The 18,984-nt window shown below is 46.2% G+C and overlaps 1 protein-coding gene across 1 annotated transcript in view; it reads right to left on the bottom strand.

Annotated features, from left to right (window-relative positions):
- Positions 1–18,984, bottom strand: part of OTOGL (otogelin like) — a 356,745-nt gene that overhangs the window by 309,470 nt on the left and 28,291 nt on the right. The window contains exon 9 of the mRNA XM_073556969.1: positions 6,562–6,689. Within this exon, the coding sequence (XP_073413070.1) occupies positions 6,562–6,689 (128 nt within the window). The remainder of the gene's footprint in view (positions 1–6,561; positions 6,690–18,984) is intronic.

Raw genomic sequence — 18,984 nt, 5'->3', positions numbered from 1 at the left:
TATAAAAGTTTGGGCACCTCTGGTCAAAATTACTGTTAGGCCAGGATCACACTACTGTGTGTGATGCGAGAAATTTACACAAGTCTCTCACATCAACACCCGGCGCTGCCGCCAGCACTCAGGATCGGAGCTGCGGCTGCAAGTATTTCTATGCAGCCACAGCTCCGGTCCTGAGTGCCGACGGCAGTGCCGGGTGTTGATGAGAGAGACTCGTGCGAGTTTCTCGCATCACACACGGTAGTGTGATCCCGGCCTTATTGTGAACAGTTAAACAAGTTAAAGATGAAATGATCTCTAAAAGGACTAAAGTTAAAGATGGCACATTTCCTTTATATTTTAGGCCAAAAATATAGGTATACAGTGGGTTCGGAAAGCATTCAGACCCCTTTACATTTTTCACTCTTTGTTTCATTGCAGCCATTTGGTAAATTGGTAAATGAAAAAAAGGTCATTTTTTTTCTCATTAATGTACACTCTGCACCTCATCTCGACTGCTAAAAACCAGAAATATAGAAATTTTTGCAAATTTATTAAAAAAGAAAAACAGAAATATCACATGATCATAAGTATTCAGACCCTTTGCTCAGACACTCATATTTAAGTCACATACTTCATTGGAGTCCAGCTGTGTTTAACCCCTCAATGTCCAGTGACGGGCATAGCCCGTCATTGCCGGGTGTAGATGCCAGTACAGTTGAAAGCAGTGACAGAGGCGAGAGCGTCATGCAACGCTCCCTCTCCCATCACTCCCCCTCTGCCTCTTACTCAACGTGTGCCAGCAGTGGAGCTGATGAGATGCTCTGCAGAAGCCAGAGAAGCAGGGGAACGAGGAGGAGAGGTAAGTATTGTGTTTGTATGCATTATAGTGTGTGTATGCATTATAATGTGAGCGTGTGTGTATGCATTATAGTGTGTGTGTGTGTGTGTATGTGTGTCTGCTGCACGATACTGTTTGGGGGCTGCATTAGACTGTGTATGTGAGGGGCTGCATTATACTGTGTGTGGGGGCTGCACTATACTGTGTGGGGGGGCTGCATTAGACTGTGCGTGGGGGGCTGCATTATACTGTGTGTGGGGGTGCTGCACTATACTGTGTGTGTGTTTGTGGGGGGCTGATTAATACTGTGTGTGGGGCTACATTATCCTATGTATAGGGCTACATTATACTCTGGGGGGCTGCATTATACTCTGAGGGTGCTACATTATACTGTGTGTGTGGGGGCTGCATTATACTGTGTGTGTTTGTGGGGGGGCAGATTTATACTGTGGGGGGTGCATTATACTCTGAGGGCGCTGCATTATATTCTGAGGGTGCAGCATTATGCTCTGAGGGCACTGCATTATACTCTGAAGGGTCTGCATTATACTGTGTCTGTGTGGGGGCTGCACTATGCTGTGTGTGTTTGTGAGGGGACTTTAAACTGTGTGGGGTTGCATTATACTGTGTGTGGGGCTGCATTATGCTCTGAGGGGGCTGAATTATAATGTGATGGGGCTGCTTTATACTCTGAGGGGCTGCATTATACTGTTTATGGGGGGCTGAATTATACTGTGTGTGGGGGCTGCATTATACTCTGAGGGAGCTGCATTATACTCTGAGAGGACTGCATTATACTTTGATGGGGCTGCATTATATTCTGAGGGGGCTGCATTATATTCTGAGAGGGGCTGCATTATGCTCCATGAGGTAGGCTGCCATATACTCTGAGGGGGGGCTGCATTATACTCTGAGGGGGGCTGGGTCTATCAAGGACCAAAGGAAGTGCATTTTACCACATGTACTGTATGAGACCTGCATTATACTGTATCAAGGACTACCTACACCAATCATTCTTCCTCAACCGGAGTAAGGGAAGGTGGACACGATCAGTAAACGCTGCAGGTTGGTCGCTGCGTACTTGTGCAGCATCCAGATGTTACAACAAAGTGGATAGGATTTCAAGAAATCCCAAGCCCACTCTGCGTGCACAGACACCTGTGGCTCACTTGCGGAGAAGTACCTGCAGCACGTGTCTCCAGACCGCAGAGTCTCCGCAAGATAAATTTCACCCATACAACGTATTGGACTCGGTGAATCCGCACGGTTCAGTGAACACATGCGGATTCACCTATGTTCAATAGCTGGCAGCGCTTTAGATGCAGCAGACATGTGCAGTGGCCAAAGCGATGCAAATTACTGAACGTGTGCACGTACAAGTGTCAAACGACTTCAATATTGCCAATCACTCTCGTTTACCGGCCTAAACTTAGTGCTTGTAAATACAACAGAAATGTTTCTGTGTGATGGTGCAGTATATGTGAGCATTTGGGGCCCCACTTTAAACTTTTGTCCAGGGACCCACTTTGTCTAAAACTAGCCTTGCTTTCATGCAAGAGTCATCAGAAGAAAACTTCTTCTGTGTCCTCACCATAAAATTCAGAAATATGCAAAAGAACATCTAAATAAGCCTGATGCATTTTGGAAACAAGCCCTGTGGACCGATGAGGTTAAAATAGGAATCTTTGGCCACAATGATCACAGGTATGCGTAAAAGGCCACAGAATTTCAGGAAAAGAACATCTCGCTGTCATGATCCAAGGTGGATCTGACAGTTTAAATGCACAAAGTGAACTTTTTTTCCTTTGGCTAGGTGTCAAAGTGATGTGATTGCCCCCGGTGGCCATTAGAATTATTACACGTGGTGTTTTATTCTAAATTGCCCGGTGGTGGAGAGTGGTATCGCACCTTAGTTTTAGGGTTAATGTGCACGCAATTACAAATCAGGTGTTAGGCTCTATAAAAGGGAGCCAGGAGGAGTCAATCACTGTTGGTGATACTGTGTGTTAGTCATTCACAAGGAAGCCTGGGTGAAAGAAGGAGCTGAACATGAGTCCTGCGCAGCCCAGCCAGAGGGGACGAGTGGCAGCTAGGTGGTCTGCAAGAAGGGCTGGCATGGCGTGGTGGAGTCACTGTTTATGGTGTTGGCAGGAAGTGCTTGCATGGCTTGGTGGAGTGACGACTATGGCGAGAGTTGCACTCAGCAGGAATGGGTTGCTGAGAGCTGGACTCAAGCATGCTTGACTTTTTGGGCAGGAGCTGAACTCATCTTTGGGACTCTGTTACTGGACTGCTGCAATTGGTGGTGGACTCTGCTCCAAGGCTGCACTATGGTGATGGATCCGATTATGGTGATGGATCCAGGTGGAGGAGAAGATGCACGCAGGTGGTGGGCTCTGTTGCTAGGAGCGTACGCAACAGAGCAAAGCTAAGTGGTGTTTTCCCTGTTTTGTCATTTTCCTCATGTGTGTTTTAGTGCAGTGGTGGGATTAGCTTCCGCAGCGACCCATTCCCTAGTGAGGGTTTACGTCAGGGCGAGCTAGGGTTTTTAGATTCCTGTTGCGCGCCCGATGCGGAGCCGGCATAGGGAACATTAGGAGTGCAGGGACACTGGCTCAGGGGAGCTCAGGAGGTCTCAACGTCCCTATTCCCTATCGCAGGGCCCACCATTGTTAATGTTTCCCAGGTTTCCCTTATTGTTTAAATTCGCCTTACTGGAGGCGGGGTTTCCAGACTTGTATATACGTGTAATGTCTAAATTCGCCAGTTGGAGGCGGTGTATCCAGCTGCACGTGTTTATTATTTAAATTCGCCCCACTGGAGGCGATGTATCCAGGGTCACGTGCGTCACATGGGTTCACCTTGCGGTAGTCGCTGCGTCCAGACACACACGTGACTGTGACACTCGCCAATCATTAAGCAAAAATAAAATAAAGATTAATCAACAACCACAAGATGGATTTCATCAACCAAGGTATCATTTTAATCAGTAAAACAGTGCCGACCTGACACTGTGTGTAGGTTACTGTTCACAATCCTACTGACAGGTACCCTTTAAGCATGGGGGTGCATCAATCATGCTTTTGGGGTTGTGTTAGGCCTGTTTCACACTTCTGTTTTTGTGTCCGCCAAACGGATCCGTTTCCGTTTTTTTGACGGAAACTGATGCAAACGGATCCGTTTTTAAAAAACCGGATCCGTTTTTTTTACGGATCCGCGGTAACCACTAATGGAAGTCTATGGGACAAAAAAACGGATCCTGCAAAAAAATGGCGGATCCGTTTTTTTACGGAAACCAACGGATTTTGACGGATTTGAAAAAACGGAAGTGTGAAACAGGCCTTACAGCCAAATGGCATGGGGAACATTCCACAGGTAAAGGAAAGAATGGATTCAATGAAATTTCAACAAATTCTTGATGCAAACACAACACCATCTGTAAAAAAGGTGAAGTTGAAAAAAGGATGGCTTCTACAAATGCAAAATCCATAATAGACTACCTCAATAGGCGCAAGCTGAAGATTTTACACAGTCTCTTGATCTGAACATCATTGAAAATCTGTGGCTAGATCTCAAAAGAGCAGTGCATGCAAGATGACTTTGGAAAATAACAGAACTGGAAGAATTTTCCATGGAAGAATGAAGGAAAATCCATCAAACAAGAATTGAAAGATTCTTGGCTGGCTACAAAAAGTGTTTACAAGCTGTGATACTTTCAAAAGAGGGTACCACTAGGTACTAACCATGCAGGGTGCCCAAGCTTTTGCATTGGCCCATTTTCCTTTTTGTAACTTGTAAAATGTACAAATTGACAATATATATGTTTTTGGCCTAGAATACAAAGGAAATGTGTTATCTTTAACTTTAGGCCTTTTAGAGATCATTTCATCTTCAACTTGCTTAACTGCTCACAATAACAGTCATTTGGACCAGGGGTGCCCAAACGTTTACATGCCACTGTATATCCAGTATGGTATTGATGTGCCTTCCTTTGGAAAGCTTTTGGTTGTATTCCGATAATACAAGGGAGGGGAGGTACTGAATGCGGCTCATGTACATCTCCCAGTGCTTAATGTGCCTGTCAAGGTAAGTTTTATATCGGTATATAGTATGCAATATGCAGTTCAAAGGTGGACATTACACTTTCCCATGAAAGTACAATTTAATTAATAAATCTTGGAATAAAAATAAGTTTCACGGTTGGATGTTTAAAAAAAAATGTTCCTGTGCTGAGATAATCTTATGAATGTGCCACTGCTGTGTACTGTGTAATGGCTGTGTCCAGGATGTTTTTCTCCTGTGCTGCAGAATATAATGTGATTTCTTAGCACTGGTTCCTGTGCTGTAAGGGTAAGTTTCCATGGTCAATATCCAGCAGCGCCTTGGACACAGCACATGTCCGCTCCGTCCAAAGCGCTGCTGGCTTTTGAACGCCGGTGATTCCGCATGTGTTCATTGAACCGTGTGGAATCACATTGTATGGGTGACCTTATCTTACGGAGAAGGAGCGTCTCCGCAAGATAAATAGACATGCTGCGGTCTGGAAAGATGCGCCGCATGTCCGGTTACGCTGGGAAGCCAGAAGAGTCCCTGCACGCATAGTGAAGATGGGATTTCATGAAATCCCCTCCACTACGCTGTAACATCTGGCCACTGCGGAATGGACACTGCGGCTGTACGCAGCATCCAACCCGCAGCGTTTACTGACCATGGAAACATACCCTAAATGGAAAACTAGGAGACATCACCGACCATTGCCTGTAATATCCTGTTTTATTTTTCTGCATAATGTGAAGTACACTTTAAAATTAAGTTTCAAACTTCTAAGGGTACCGTTACACCTAGCGATGCACCAGCGATCCCGACCAGCGATATGACGCGGTCAGGATCGCTGGTGCATCGCTAGGTGGTCGCTAGTGAGCTGCCACACAGGCAGATCTCACCAGCGACATCGCTGGGGACGGGGATCGCTACTTACCTGTCAGACGAGGCGATCCTGTGTCCTCCCGCCCGGCTCCACGCTCGTCGCTCGTCGGCGCCACAGGAAGCGCCGCAGGAAGTGACCGACGAGGAACGGTCCAGGACGTTCTCGCGCGATCAGCGATAACCAGCGGGGGAACCGGTCGGAGGTAAGTATCACATGCAGCGATATCGCTAGCAATATCGCTGCAACGTCACAAAATCGGTGACTTTACAGCGATATTGCTAGCGATATCGCAGTGTGTAACGGGGGCTTAAGCCACACAATGCAAACTCCCAGGTGATCAATATCAGGTTGGCACCTCCACCGATCAGCGGTTTTCAGCGACAGCATGAATGTAAACAAGGAACAGAGCCAGAAACTGTGCAGTGGCTATTCCCAGGAACTGCAGCTCAGCTCCCATTGGAGTGAAACAGCAAATTGGTGGAGTGTCAGGTGTCAGACTCCCACCAAACTGATATTTGGGATAGGACATTAGTATATCCGGGATGGAAATCTCTTGTCGTACTAAAAATGTAGCAGAATTTTTTTTCAAATACCACCCTTCACATTGTACAGGGTGAAACCTGCAGAAAAATCTACAACACATCGAGGTTAGAAATGATCTGTCAGGTATATTCTGAATGTTACCCACCTACACCAACAAATCAGAGCAACATTCTTTTCTTTAGCACAGGGAGCAGAACAGAAGCTGAACAGACTGGATGCTCACTAGTAAGATCATTTTAATATATGGATCTATTATGTAACAGTATGAACATACCTCATGGACGGACTCCTGAGAACAAGGATTTGGGTATTCAGAGACGGTGGGTAGGCAAACTGGTTCATCTGGTATTTGGATATACCAGCTGTTCGCAAACAAAGCTATGTCTTCTGTAATTTCTTCTGCTGTGTATAGGCAATGCAAATGTTTTAGATAAATTATGTACATAAATTACATACATCAACACTTTGTATCAGCACCAAATATTTGATCTTCAGAATAACAATTTTATCGTTAATACATCTCTAAAAGCCCATTTTATTTACCTCATCTGATCAAAAGTCTCAAAGCGGATTCACGTATAGTAAGTATAAGAAATTAGAAATAACTTCTTAAACCAGTTTTGAACTTTGAGTAAAATTGACATCAAATGCTTTTAAAAAACATGAAAGTATAAATAGGGCGCGTACTCACTATCCCGGGGTCCAGCCTGGCCCTCTGACGCTGCTCCAGTCTCAGTGTTTTTTGATTGCAGGACTGGAGTCACATGAACAGCTCACATCACTACTGCAGTCAAACACTGAGCTTGCCAGCTCATGTCATCTACATCGGCAGAGCAACTGCGCTCAGTGATTGACTGCAGGGGTCAAGACGTCACCTCTGCAGCCAAAACATTGAGACGAGAGCCAAGGTGGAGAGGTGGCACTGGACCAAGTGAGGCTGATATTATATTACTTATTTAAAAGTGTTTGGGTCTCTTTTACTTAATGTGGGAAACCCCTTTAACTGGAAAAGAGAGCACACATGCCTGTGTAATGCCTGCTGGGAGAGTGCTAGGTGGTGGGAGAGCAGTCAGACAAGCCGAGTCAGCAACGGAGAGGGAACGCAGTACCAGAGGAAACAGCAAAACACGTGGTCGCATACAAGCCAGAGAAGTCAGAGCCAGTTGGGAGCAGAGATTAGTAACACAGGTCAGAGGGCGAGCCAGGTCAAATATCAACGGGTAACGGTACGGGAAGCAGACAAAAGACGAGTAGTGTAACTGGAGAGGGTAGACACAGGAACTCAGTAAACGGGCAGAGGGCGAATCAGGGTGTAACTTGGTCAGCCGCTCAAGCCGGGGCAGGAACTATAACTGACGCTGCCTGCCAACAGCAGCGGACTGAAATAGCCAAACAGGTCCCAAAGCAAGGCAGTTAATCCCCCGCATGACCAGACCGGGGAGAGGATAATAGAGAACAAACCCCGACCTGGATCATGACAGCCTGCAGTTGCATAAATAGCAAATGACCATTTAGTGAGCCAACTGGAATATTAAGGTATATTCACATGTGACAGATTTGTTCAGAAACCTCTAGTTATGAAGCATTTCTGTTCAAATTATAGTACCAGACAAAAGTCTGCACACTCCTGTTCAAGGAATCTTTTTTCTTGTTTTTATTGGAATGTGGATATTATGGACTCAAACTGAAAGCTGGAAAACCACAAAGGAACACATATGGAAAAAAACTGAGTTAAGAGACACGTATGAAACAAACCAGAATATAATGTATTGTATGTTAAACCTTTTGATTCCTCAAAGTACCTCTCCTGTACTCTGATTACAAGTTTACACCCCCTTGGCATTCTATCAAGCAGCTTCATCAGGAATTCACTTGGAATGGCTTCCAAAGAACAGGTATGCCTTGCTCAATTGTGGAATAATTGTCCTTCAGAAGGAGTTTGCAACCATCAGGAATGTTTTTCAGAGGCAGTGTTGTTAAACAGTACCATACAGTGCTGAGCCCTATTCCACAACTGATCTAAGCCAGAGTACGGCAAAATCACTCAACTAAGTAAAGAGAAATGACAGTCCATCATTACTTTAAGAAATCAAAGTAAAGTCAGTCTGGATAATTGCTAGAACCTTGATGGTATCCTCAAATGCAGTCATAAAAATCATTAATCACTAAGATTACTATTGTTAGTACCACTCCATAAAGGAAATAGCAAGAATTATAGGGGTGCTTGAAAGTTTTGAACCCTTCAGAATCTATATATATAATCGTCTTATGGTGTCTGTCTGTCTGTAACCGAAATCCCGTTGCGCTGATTGGCCACAACCAATCAGCGACAGGTGCAGCTGTTTGTAACAGTAAGCTGCGCCTGCCGCTGATTGGTCGCAGCCAGGCTGTGACCAATCAGCGGCAGGCGCAGTTGGGCGCAGCGCTCAATCGGGCGCAGTGCATCTGTAAAAAATAGAATTAAAATAAAAAAATGTTATACTCACCTTCCGACGGCCCGTGATCTCCTTTCCACACGCCCGGCCTCGCGGTCCCAGTAATGCCTTGTGCCTTAGACCGGAGATGACGTCACTCTCGTGAGAGCGCGACATCATCAGCGGTGTTTTGCGCAAAGCATTATTGGGACCACGCACGAGCCCGGGCACGTGGAAAGGAGATCACGGGCCATATCAGGAAAGGGGGGTGAGGGTGACCATGCATATCAGGATATGGGGGATGAGGGGACCATGCATACCAGGATTGGGGGGTGAGCGGACCATGCATACCAGGAAAGGGGGGTGAGGGTGACCATGCATACCAGGATAGGGGGGTGACGGGACCATGCATACCAGGATTGGGGGGTGAGAGGACCATGCATACCAGGAAAGGGGGGTGAGGGTGACCATGCATACCAGGATAGGGGGGTGACGGGACCATGCATACCAGGATTGGGGGGGAGAGGACCATGTACACCAGGAAAGGGAGGTGAGGGGACCATGCATACCAGGAAAGGGGGGTGAGGGGGACCATGCATACCAAGAAAGGGGGGGTGAGGTGACCATGCATACCAGGAAAGGGGGGGTGAGGGTGACCATGCATACCAGGCTAGGGGGGTGACGGGACCATGCATACCAGGATTGGGGGTGAGAGGACCATGCATACCAGGAAAGGGGGGTGAGGGTGACCATGCATACCAGGATAGGGGGGTAACGGGACCATGAATACCAGGATTGGGGGGGAGAGGACCATGTACACCAGGAAAGGGAGGTGAGGGGACCATGCATACAAGGAAAGGGGGGTGAGGGGGACCATGCATACCAAGAAAGGGGGGGTGAGGTGACCATGCATACCAGGAAAGGGGGGGTGAGGGGATCATGCTTACCAGGAAAGCGGGATGAGAGGACCATGCATACCAGGATTGGGGGGTGGGAGGAATGTTGTGAGTTCATTTTTCCCTTCACCATTGAGGTCTGATGAACTTCCTCCTCTAGTGAAGGAAGGTAGTGAGACTGATTACCAAACACCTGGGCAGCTAGATGATGACTGGGTGGCTAGAATTGAGGACTGGATATAAGGCTGCCGACGCCCTTCTTCCTGGCTGGTGATTTTCCTGCTGGATTCTTGGAGACCAGTCTGATTCCTCAAAGCTAAGTTTTTCTGCTCTGCTTTGTACTCTTCAGTTTTGTTTTGCCTTGTTTTTTGGGAGTTCTGCCATCCCCGGCCAGGGGTGAGCTGAATTCCATTTTTGTCTCTGATCTGTTGATATTTTGCTCTGTCTTCAGAATATACCTGAGTGCTGATATAGTCTTTTGAAGCCTAGCGACTTCAGGGCCTGTTTTTCCTATCAGTCGGTTGGCTCATTTTGATAGGGTTTTTGCGGATGGCAGACAGCAGCTTTCCTATCCTGTCCTATGTAGTCAGCTTGGGCCCCATCATTTGCTCAACCTATCTTTCTATCTGTGTTAGTGTTTTCATCTTGCTTCACCGTCATTATATGTTGGGGGCTGCCTATTGCTTTGGGGTCTGCTCTGGGGCAGTTTAGTTTTTCCCCTTTCTGTCTTTAGGCTATATAGTTCTCCGGCTGTGATCGAGGGGTCTAGGGCACCGTAGGAACCCCCCACGGCTACTGCTAGTTGTTGTGGATAGGTTCAGGGGTCTGCAATCCGATAGCTGCCAACCTCTCTGGTTTTTCTGGACTTAGCTGGTATTTTGTTTCTTCCTCCTTCGGTGACTCATCATAACAGAATCACCAGCCATACCGCAGATCCTAGGGTACTCAATAGCAGGAGAGAATTGTAAAAAAAAAAGTGTCAGAATTTTTTTTTTTGTGTGCATATTTTTTCCTCTTTATCTCTGAGGCCGTAGGGGGAATTTTTCTCTCAATGGAGATGAAGCAATTGTCTGATCGTGTGGAGCAGCTCACTGCTGAAGTGCGGGGAATTTCTGCCTATCTTGCTCATTCACATGCTGCTGAACCAAAGATTCCTTCTCCTGATGTATTTTTGGGGGATCGGTCTAAATTCTTGAATTTCAAGAATAATTGTAAATTATTTTTTGCCTTGAAGCCTAACTCGTCGGGGAACTCCACGCAGCAGGTAAAAATTGTCATCTCTTTGCTGCGCAGCGATTCCCAGGATTGGGCATTTTCTTTGAAACCTGATGATCCTATTCTGATTAATGTGAACGCATTTTTTCAAGCCTTGGGGTTGTTGTATGATGAACCTAATGCTATTGATCAGGCTGAAAAGACCCTGTTGGCATTAAGCCAGGGTCGGGATTTGGCAGAGTTGTACTGTCAAAAATTCCGAAAGTAGGCGGTCCTTACTACCTGGAATGATGGTGCCTTGGCAGCCCTCTTTCGGAAGGGTTTGTCAGAAACTGTAAAAGATACTATGGTGGGATTTCCTGTTCCCTCTGGTCTTGACGATTCTATGTCATTAGCCATTCAGGTGGATCGGCGTTTACGTGAACGCAAAACTACACGAGAGATGTTACCACCTGTTGAACAAATGTCTGAACCTATGCAATGTGATAGAGTTTTGTCTACGGCGCAACGTCAGGAGTTCAGAAAGCGTAATAAGCTGTGTTTTTTTTTGCGGAGATGCCTTGCATATTATTTCTGTCTGCCCTAAACGAGAGAAACGTTGTGCACACACGTTTTCTGTGGGTGGTGTTCAACCTAAGTTTCTTCTGGCAATTACTCTGATCTGCTCCTTGTCCACATTTTCCGCCAAGGCTTTTGTGGATTCAGGAGCAGCTCTGAACCTGATGGACTTGGATTTTGCTAAACGTTGTGGATTTCCTATGACACCTCTGCGGACGCCTATCCCTTTGAGCGGTATTGATGATACTCCTTTGGCGAAGAATAAACCTCAGTTTTGGAGCCAGGTGGTAATGCGGGTCGCCCCAGACAATCAAGAAAATTGCAGATTTTTGGTGTTGCATAATTTGCATGATACCATTGTTCTGGGGTTTCCCTGGTTGCAAATCCATAATCCAGTTCTGGATTGGAAATCTTTGTCTGTGGTGAGTTGGGGTTGTCGGTGTGCCCTTAGTGATGCTCCTGTTTTCGCCACCTCTCCCCAGTCACATGATGTTCCTGACTATTTGGCTGACTTTTATGATGTATTTAGTGAGAATGAGTCTGCGTCTTTGCCTCCTCATACCGTAGGAGTTATGACTGTGCTATTGAGCTGAACCCGGGGTGTAAATTCCCCAAGGGTCGGCTTTTCAATTTATCTGTACCCGAGCACAAGGCTATGCGATCCTATATTAAGGAGGCATTAGAGAAGGGTCATATTAGACCATCCTCTTCACCCTTAGGTGCTGTTTTTTTTTTTCGTGGCTAAAAAGGATGGTTCATTAAGGCCTTGTATTGACTATCGTGCCCTCAACAAAATTACTGTTAAATATCAGTATCCGTTACCCCTGATTTCTGATCTATTCTCCAGAGTTAAAGGTGCTTGCTGGTTTACCAAGCTTGACCTCAGGGGGGCGTATAATCTTATTCGCATTAAGCATGGGGATGAATGGAAGACGGCGTTTAATACTCCGGATTTACATTTTGAGTACCTGGTGATGCCTTTTGGGCTCACTAATGCCCCTTCTGTCTTCCAGTGCTTCATGAACGATATATTCCGAGACTTTGTGGATAAATTTTTGATTATCTATCTGGATGATATTTTGATCTTCTCCAAGAATTGGGACTCTCATGTGGAACATGTTCGGACTGTGTTCCGGATTTTGAGGGAGAATTCCCTGTATGTCAAGGGATCGAAATGCCTTTTTGGGGTACAGAGGATTTCATTTTTGGGATTTATTTTGTCTCCGTCAACTATTGAAATGGACCCGGCCAAGGTACAGGCCATTTATGATTGGGTTCAGCCCACTTCTTTGAAGGCCCTCCAGAAGTTTTTGGGTTTTGCTAATTTTTATCGGAAATTTATAGCTAATTTTTCTGGTATTGCCAAGCCATTGACAGATTTGACTAGGAAGGGTGCTTATGTGCTGAATTGGTGTCCGGAGGATGTTTCTTCCTTTCAGGAGCTGAAGCGAAGATTCACTTCTGCTCCGGTTTTGCGGCAACCTGATGTCTCACTCCCGTTTCTGGTGGAGGTGGACGCTTCTGAGATTGGGGCAGGAGCGGTGTTGTCCCAAAAAGATCCTGTGACATCTAAAATGAATCCTTGTGCTTTCTTTTCCCGAAAGTTCTCCCCATCCGAACGTAACTATGATGTGGGGAATCGGGAACTGTTGGCCATGAAATGGGCATTTGAGGAGTGGAGACATTGGTTGGAGGGAGCCAAACACCAAGTCGTGGTCCTTACTGACCACAAGAATTTGATTTACCTGGAGTCGGCCAAGCGCTTGAATCCTAGACAGGCTAGGTGGGCCTTGTTTTTCACACGTTTTGATTTTGTGGTCTCTTTTCTTCCGGGCACTAAGAATGTCAAGGCAGACGCCCTCTCTAGGAGTTTCCTTGCTGATTCTCCTGTTGTGACTAAGCCTGCTACCATCTTAGGCGAGGGGGTAGTTCTTTCTGCCATCTCGCCCGATTTGAGACGTGCTCTGGAAGAGTTTCAGGAGGACAAACCTGAGCGTTGTCCCAGTGGAAAGTTGTATGTTCCTGACCAGTGGAGGAAGAGAGTGATGTCTGAAGTTCATTGCTCTGCATTGGCTGGTCATCCAGGTATTTTTGGTACTAGAGATCTGGTGAGTCGATCTTTTTGGTGGCCCGCCTTGTCTCGTGATGTCAGGAATTTTGTGCAGTCCTGTGGGACTTGCTCCCGGTCTAAACCTTGTTCTCGCTCTAGTGGCTTGTTGATGCCTTTGCCGGTGCCCAGGAGGCCATGGACCCATATTTCAATGGATTTTATCTCTGATATGCCTGTCTCTCAGAATGACTGTTATTTGGGTGATTTGTGATAGATTCTCTAAGATTGTCCATCTTGTACCACTCCCTAAGTTGCCATCTTCCTCTGAGTTGGTGCCCTTGTTTTTGCAACAGGTGGTTCGCTTGCACGGGATTCCTGAGAACATTGTATCTGACAGAGGAGTTCAGTTTGTGTCTAGATTTTGGAGGACTTTCTGTTCCAAGCTGGGAATTCAGTTGTCCTTCTCCTCTGCGTTTCACCCTCAGACCAATGGGCAGACGGAGAGAACAAACCAGACTTTGGAGTTGTATTTGAGATGTTTTATTTCTGCCGATCAGGATGATTGGGTTTCATTTTTGCCCTTGGCCGAATTTGCTTTAAATAATAGAGCTAGTTCTGCCACTTTGATGTCACCTTTTTTTTGTAACTTTGGTTTTCACCCTCGATTTTCTTCAGGGCAGGTGGAGCCTTCTGCGTGCCCAGGTGTTGACACTGTGGTGGAGAGAATGCACCAGATCTGGGACCAAGTAGTGGATAAGTTGTCTCTCTCCCAGGAAAAGGCCCAGCGGTTTTCCAACCGGCGTAGGACCGTTGGTCCCCAGTTTAAGGTGGGTGATATGGTTTGGTTGTCATCAAAAAATATCGCTATGAAGGTGGCTTCTCCTAAGTTTAAGCCTAGATTTATTGGACCTTACAAGATTTTGGAGATTATTAATCCGGTCTCTTTTCGGTTGGCTCTTCCTGTCATATTTAAAATTCATAATGTGTTTCATAAGTCCTTGTTGAAGAGGTTTGTTGAACCAGTAGTTCCTGTGGTGGCACCTCCTGACCCTATATTGGTTGAAGGTAACATGGAATATGAGGTAGAGAAGATACTGGATTCCCGTCTGGCTAGACGGAGACTCCAGTATTTGGTTAAGTGGAAGGGTTATGGTCAGGAGGATAATTCCTGGGTCTCTGCCTCTGATATTCATGCCGAAAGATTGGTGCGTGCCTTTCATCGGGCTCACCTGGATCGCCCTGGTGGCATGGATGAGGGTTCGGTGACCCCTCCTCAAGGGGGAGGTACTGTTGTGAGTTCATTTTTCCCTTCACCATTGAGGTCTGATGAACTTCCTCCTCTAGTGAAGGAAGGTAGTGAGACTGATTACCAAACACCTGGGCAGCTAGATGATGACTGGGTGGCTGGAATTGAGGACTGGATATAAGGCTGCCGACGCCCTTCTTCCTGGCTGGTGATTTTCCTGCTGGATTCTTGGAGACCAGTCTGATTCCTGCATCTAAAAGCTAAGTTTTTCTGCTCTGCTTTGTACTCTTCAGTTTTGTTTTGCCTTGTTTTTTGGGAGTTCTGCCATCCCCGGCCGGGGGTGAGCTGAATTCCATTTTTGTCTCTGATCTGTTGATATTTTGCTCTGTCTTCAGAATATACCTAAGTGCTGATATAGTCTTTTGAAGCCTAGCGACTTCAGGGCCTGTTTTTCCTATCAGTCGGTTGGCTCATTTTGATAGGGTTTTTGCGGATGGCGGACAGCAGCTTTCCTATCCTGTCCTATGTAGTTAGCTTGGGCCCCATCATTTGCTCAACCTATCTTTCTATCTGTGTTAGTGTTTTCATCATGCTTCACCGTCATTATATGTTGGGGGCTGCCTATTGCTTTGGGGTCTGCTCTGGGGCAGTTTAGTTTTTCCCCTTTCTGTCTTTAGGCTATATAGTTCTCCGGCTGTGATCGAGGGGTCTAGGGCACCGTAGGAACCCCCCACGGCTACTGCTAGTTGTTGTGGCTAGGTTCAGGGGTCTGCAATCCTATAGCTGCCAACCTCTCTGGTTTTTCTGGACTTAGCTGGTATTTTGTTTTTTCCTCCTTCGGTGACTCATCATAACAGAGGAACATGCATACCAGGATTGGGGGTGAGGGGTACCATGCATATGAGGATTGGGGGTGAGAGGACAATGCATACCAGAATTGGGGAGTGAGAGGACCATGCATACCAGGATTGGGGGGTGAGAGGACCATGCATTCCAGGATTGGAGGGTGAGGGGACCATGCTTACCAAGATTGAGGGGTGAGGGGACCATGCATATCAGGATTGGGGGGTGAGGGGACCATGCATATCAGGATTGGGGTGTGAGGGGACCATGCAAACCAGGAAAGGGGGGTGATGGGACCATGCATACCAGGAAAGGGGGATGAGGGGGACCATGCATACCAGGAAAGGGGGGTGAGGGGTCCATGGTTACCAGGAAAGAGGGGTGAGAGGACCATGCATACCAGGATTGGAGGGTGAGAGGACCATGCATTCCAGGATTGGAGGGTGGGGGGACCATGCTTACCAGGATTGGGGGTGAGGGGACCATGCATATCAGGATTGGGGGGTGAAGGGACCATGCATACCAGGATAGGGGGGTGAGGGGACCATGCATACCAGAATAGGGGGGAGGGGTACCATGCATATTAGGATTGGGGGGTGAGAGGACCATGCATATCAGGATTGGGGGTGCATTATTGCATTATATTATTAAAACTTCATAAATAAACTACACACATATTCTAGAATACCCGATGCGTTAGAATCGGGCCACCATCTAGTTTTCCATATTTCTAAAAACATTTGACCTAAAACTGCATCACTTTTTCACACAAGATCCAAAAGTAGGTAAAAAGAACTTCATAAAAAAATGAGCCAAAAATATTAGACTTTGTCAATTTTTAACCCCTTCCTGACCAGTGACACAACGTAGGTTTCATGAAAGTCGGTGCCGATCCGACCAATGACGCATAATATGCCGTGTCAAGAGTTTAAAGCCCCCCTGTGGGTCGGGTGACTGGGGTCACTAAAAGGTCACCCGACCTGCAGGTACAGGGGGGGCTTTGTACTTCACTACAGGGTGCGTTTCTTCGCCCCCACGTGGCTACGATTGCTCTGATTGGCTGTTAAAAGTGAAACAGCTAATCAGAGCGATAGTAATATTTCACCAATGAAAATTGATGAAATGTTACAATCCAGCCATGGCCGATGCTGCAGTAGCTTACCGAGTGCTGCTATCTCTCCCGGTGTGTCTTGTGGTCCCGGATCATGGGCGCCGCCATCTTGGAAAATGGCGGGCGCATGCGCAGTGCGCCCGCCCGAACCTGCCGGCTGCAGATTCGATTCATTCATTTTGATCACTGTGATAAACTCTCACAGTGATCAAAATGAAATAAAAGTAAATAAACCCCCCTCTATCACCCCCATAGGTAGGCACATATAATAAAATAAAGAAAATATTTTTATTTTTATTTTTCCATTAGGGCTAGGGTTAGGGCTATGGTTAGGGTTAGAATTAGGGTTAGGGTGGAATTAGGGTTAGGGTTAGAATTAGGGTTAGGGTTGGAATTAGGGTTAAGATTAGGGTTAGGCTTGTGGTTAGGGTTATAGTTAGGGTTGGGATTAGGGTTAGGGGTGTGTTGGAGTTAGGGTTGTGGTTAAGGGTGTGTTGGGGTTAGAATTGAGGGGTTTCCACTGTTTAGGCACATCAGGGGGTCTCCAAATGCGACATGGTGCCACCATTGATTCCAGCCAATTTTGCGTTCAAAATGTCAAATTGTGCTCCCTCCCTTCCAAGCCCCGAAGTATGCCCAAACAGTGGTTTCCCCCAACATATCGGGTATCAGCGTACTCAGGATAAATTGCACAACAACTTTGGGAGTCTAATTTCTCCTGTTACCCTTGGGAAAATAAAAAATTGGGGGCTAAAAAATTATTTTTGCGTAAAAAAAATGATTTTCTTATTTTCACGTCTCTGCGTTATAAACTTCTGTGAAGCACTTGGGGGTTCAAAGTGCTCACCAGACATCTAGATAAGTTCCTTGGAAGGTCTAGCTTCCAAAATGGGGTCACTTGTGGGGGTTTTCTTCTGTTTAGGCACATCAGGGGCTCTGCAAACGTAACAACGACCGCAGACCTTTCCATCAAAGTCTGCATTTCAAAATGTCACTACTTCCATTCCGAGACCTGACGTGTGCCCAAACAATGGTTCCCCCCCACATATGGGGTACCAGCGCACTCAGGACAAACTTGACAACAACTTTTGGGTCCAATTTATCCTGTTACCCTTATGGGAAAAAAATTGCGGGCTAAAAATCATTTTTTGGAGGAAAAAAATATTTTTTATTTTCACGGCTCTGAGTTATAAACTTCTGTGAAGCTCTTGGGGGTTCAAGGTGCTCACCACACATCTAGATAAGTTCCTTGGGGGGTCTAGATTCCAAAATGGGGTCATTTGTGGGGGGTTTCCACAGTTTAGTCACAGCAGGGGCTCTGCAAAGGCAGCATGACACCCGCAGACCATTCCATCAAGTCGGCATTTCAAACCCTCACTACTTCCCTTCCAAGCCCCGACGTGTGCACAAAAAGTGGTCCCCCCCCCATATGGGGTACCAGCATACTCAGGAAAAACTTGACAACAACTTTTGGGGTCCAATTTATCCCGTTACCCTTATGGAAAAAAATTGCAGGCTAAAAATCTTTTTTTGGGGAAAAAAATATTTTTATTTTCACGGCTCTGCTTTATAAACTTCTGTGAAGCACCTGGGGGGTTCACAGTGCTCACTATGCATCTAGTTAAGTTCCTTAGGGGGTCTATTTTCCAAAATGGGGTCACTTGTGGGGGAGATCCAAAGTTTAGGCACACAGGGGCTCTCCAAACACGACATGGTGTCAGCTAACGATTGGAGCTAATTTTCCTTTCAAAAAGTCAAATGGCGCTCCTTCCCTTCTGAGCCCTGCCGTGCACCCAAACAGTGGTTCCTCCCCACATATGAGGTACCAGCGTACTCAGGACAAACTGGACAACAACTATCGTGGTCCAATTTCTCATGATAGCCATGTAAAAATAAAAAATAGCGTGCTAAAAAATCATTTTTGAGTAAAAAAATGATTGTTTTATTAACACTGCTCTGCATTATAAACTTTTGTGAAGCACTTGGAGGTTCAAAGTGCTCACTACACATCTAGATAAGTTCCTTAAGGCGTCTAGTTTCCAAAGTGGTGTCACTTGTGGGGGGTTTTCACTGTTTAGGCACACAGGGGCTCTCCAAACACGACACGGTGTCCAACAACGATTGGAGCTAATTTTCCATTCAAAATGTCAAATGGCGCTCCTTCCCGTCCAGACCCTGCCGTGCACCCAAACACTGGTTTATGACCACATATGAGGTATTGGTATACTCAGGAGAAATTGCCCCACAAAATTACGATCCATTTTATCCTGTTGTTTTTGTGAAAAAAAAGTACTTTTTTTTTTACGGATCAATTTGTGAAGCACCTGGGGGTTCAAAGTTATCACTATACATCTAGATAAGTTC

Source organism: Dendrobates tinctorius, unplaced genomic scaffold, assembly GCF_039654945.1.
Source record: "Dendrobates tinctorius isolate UK_male_01 unplaced genomic scaffold, ASM3965494v1 ptg000241l, whole genome shotgun sequence".
NCBI classification, from domain to species: domain Eukaryota; kingdom Metazoa; phylum Chordata; class Amphibia; order Anura; family Dendrobatidae; genus Dendrobates; species Dendrobates tinctorius.
The sequence above is the reverse complement of the archived record's forward strand: the minus strand, read 5'-3'. Positions and strand labels throughout refer to the sequence as shown.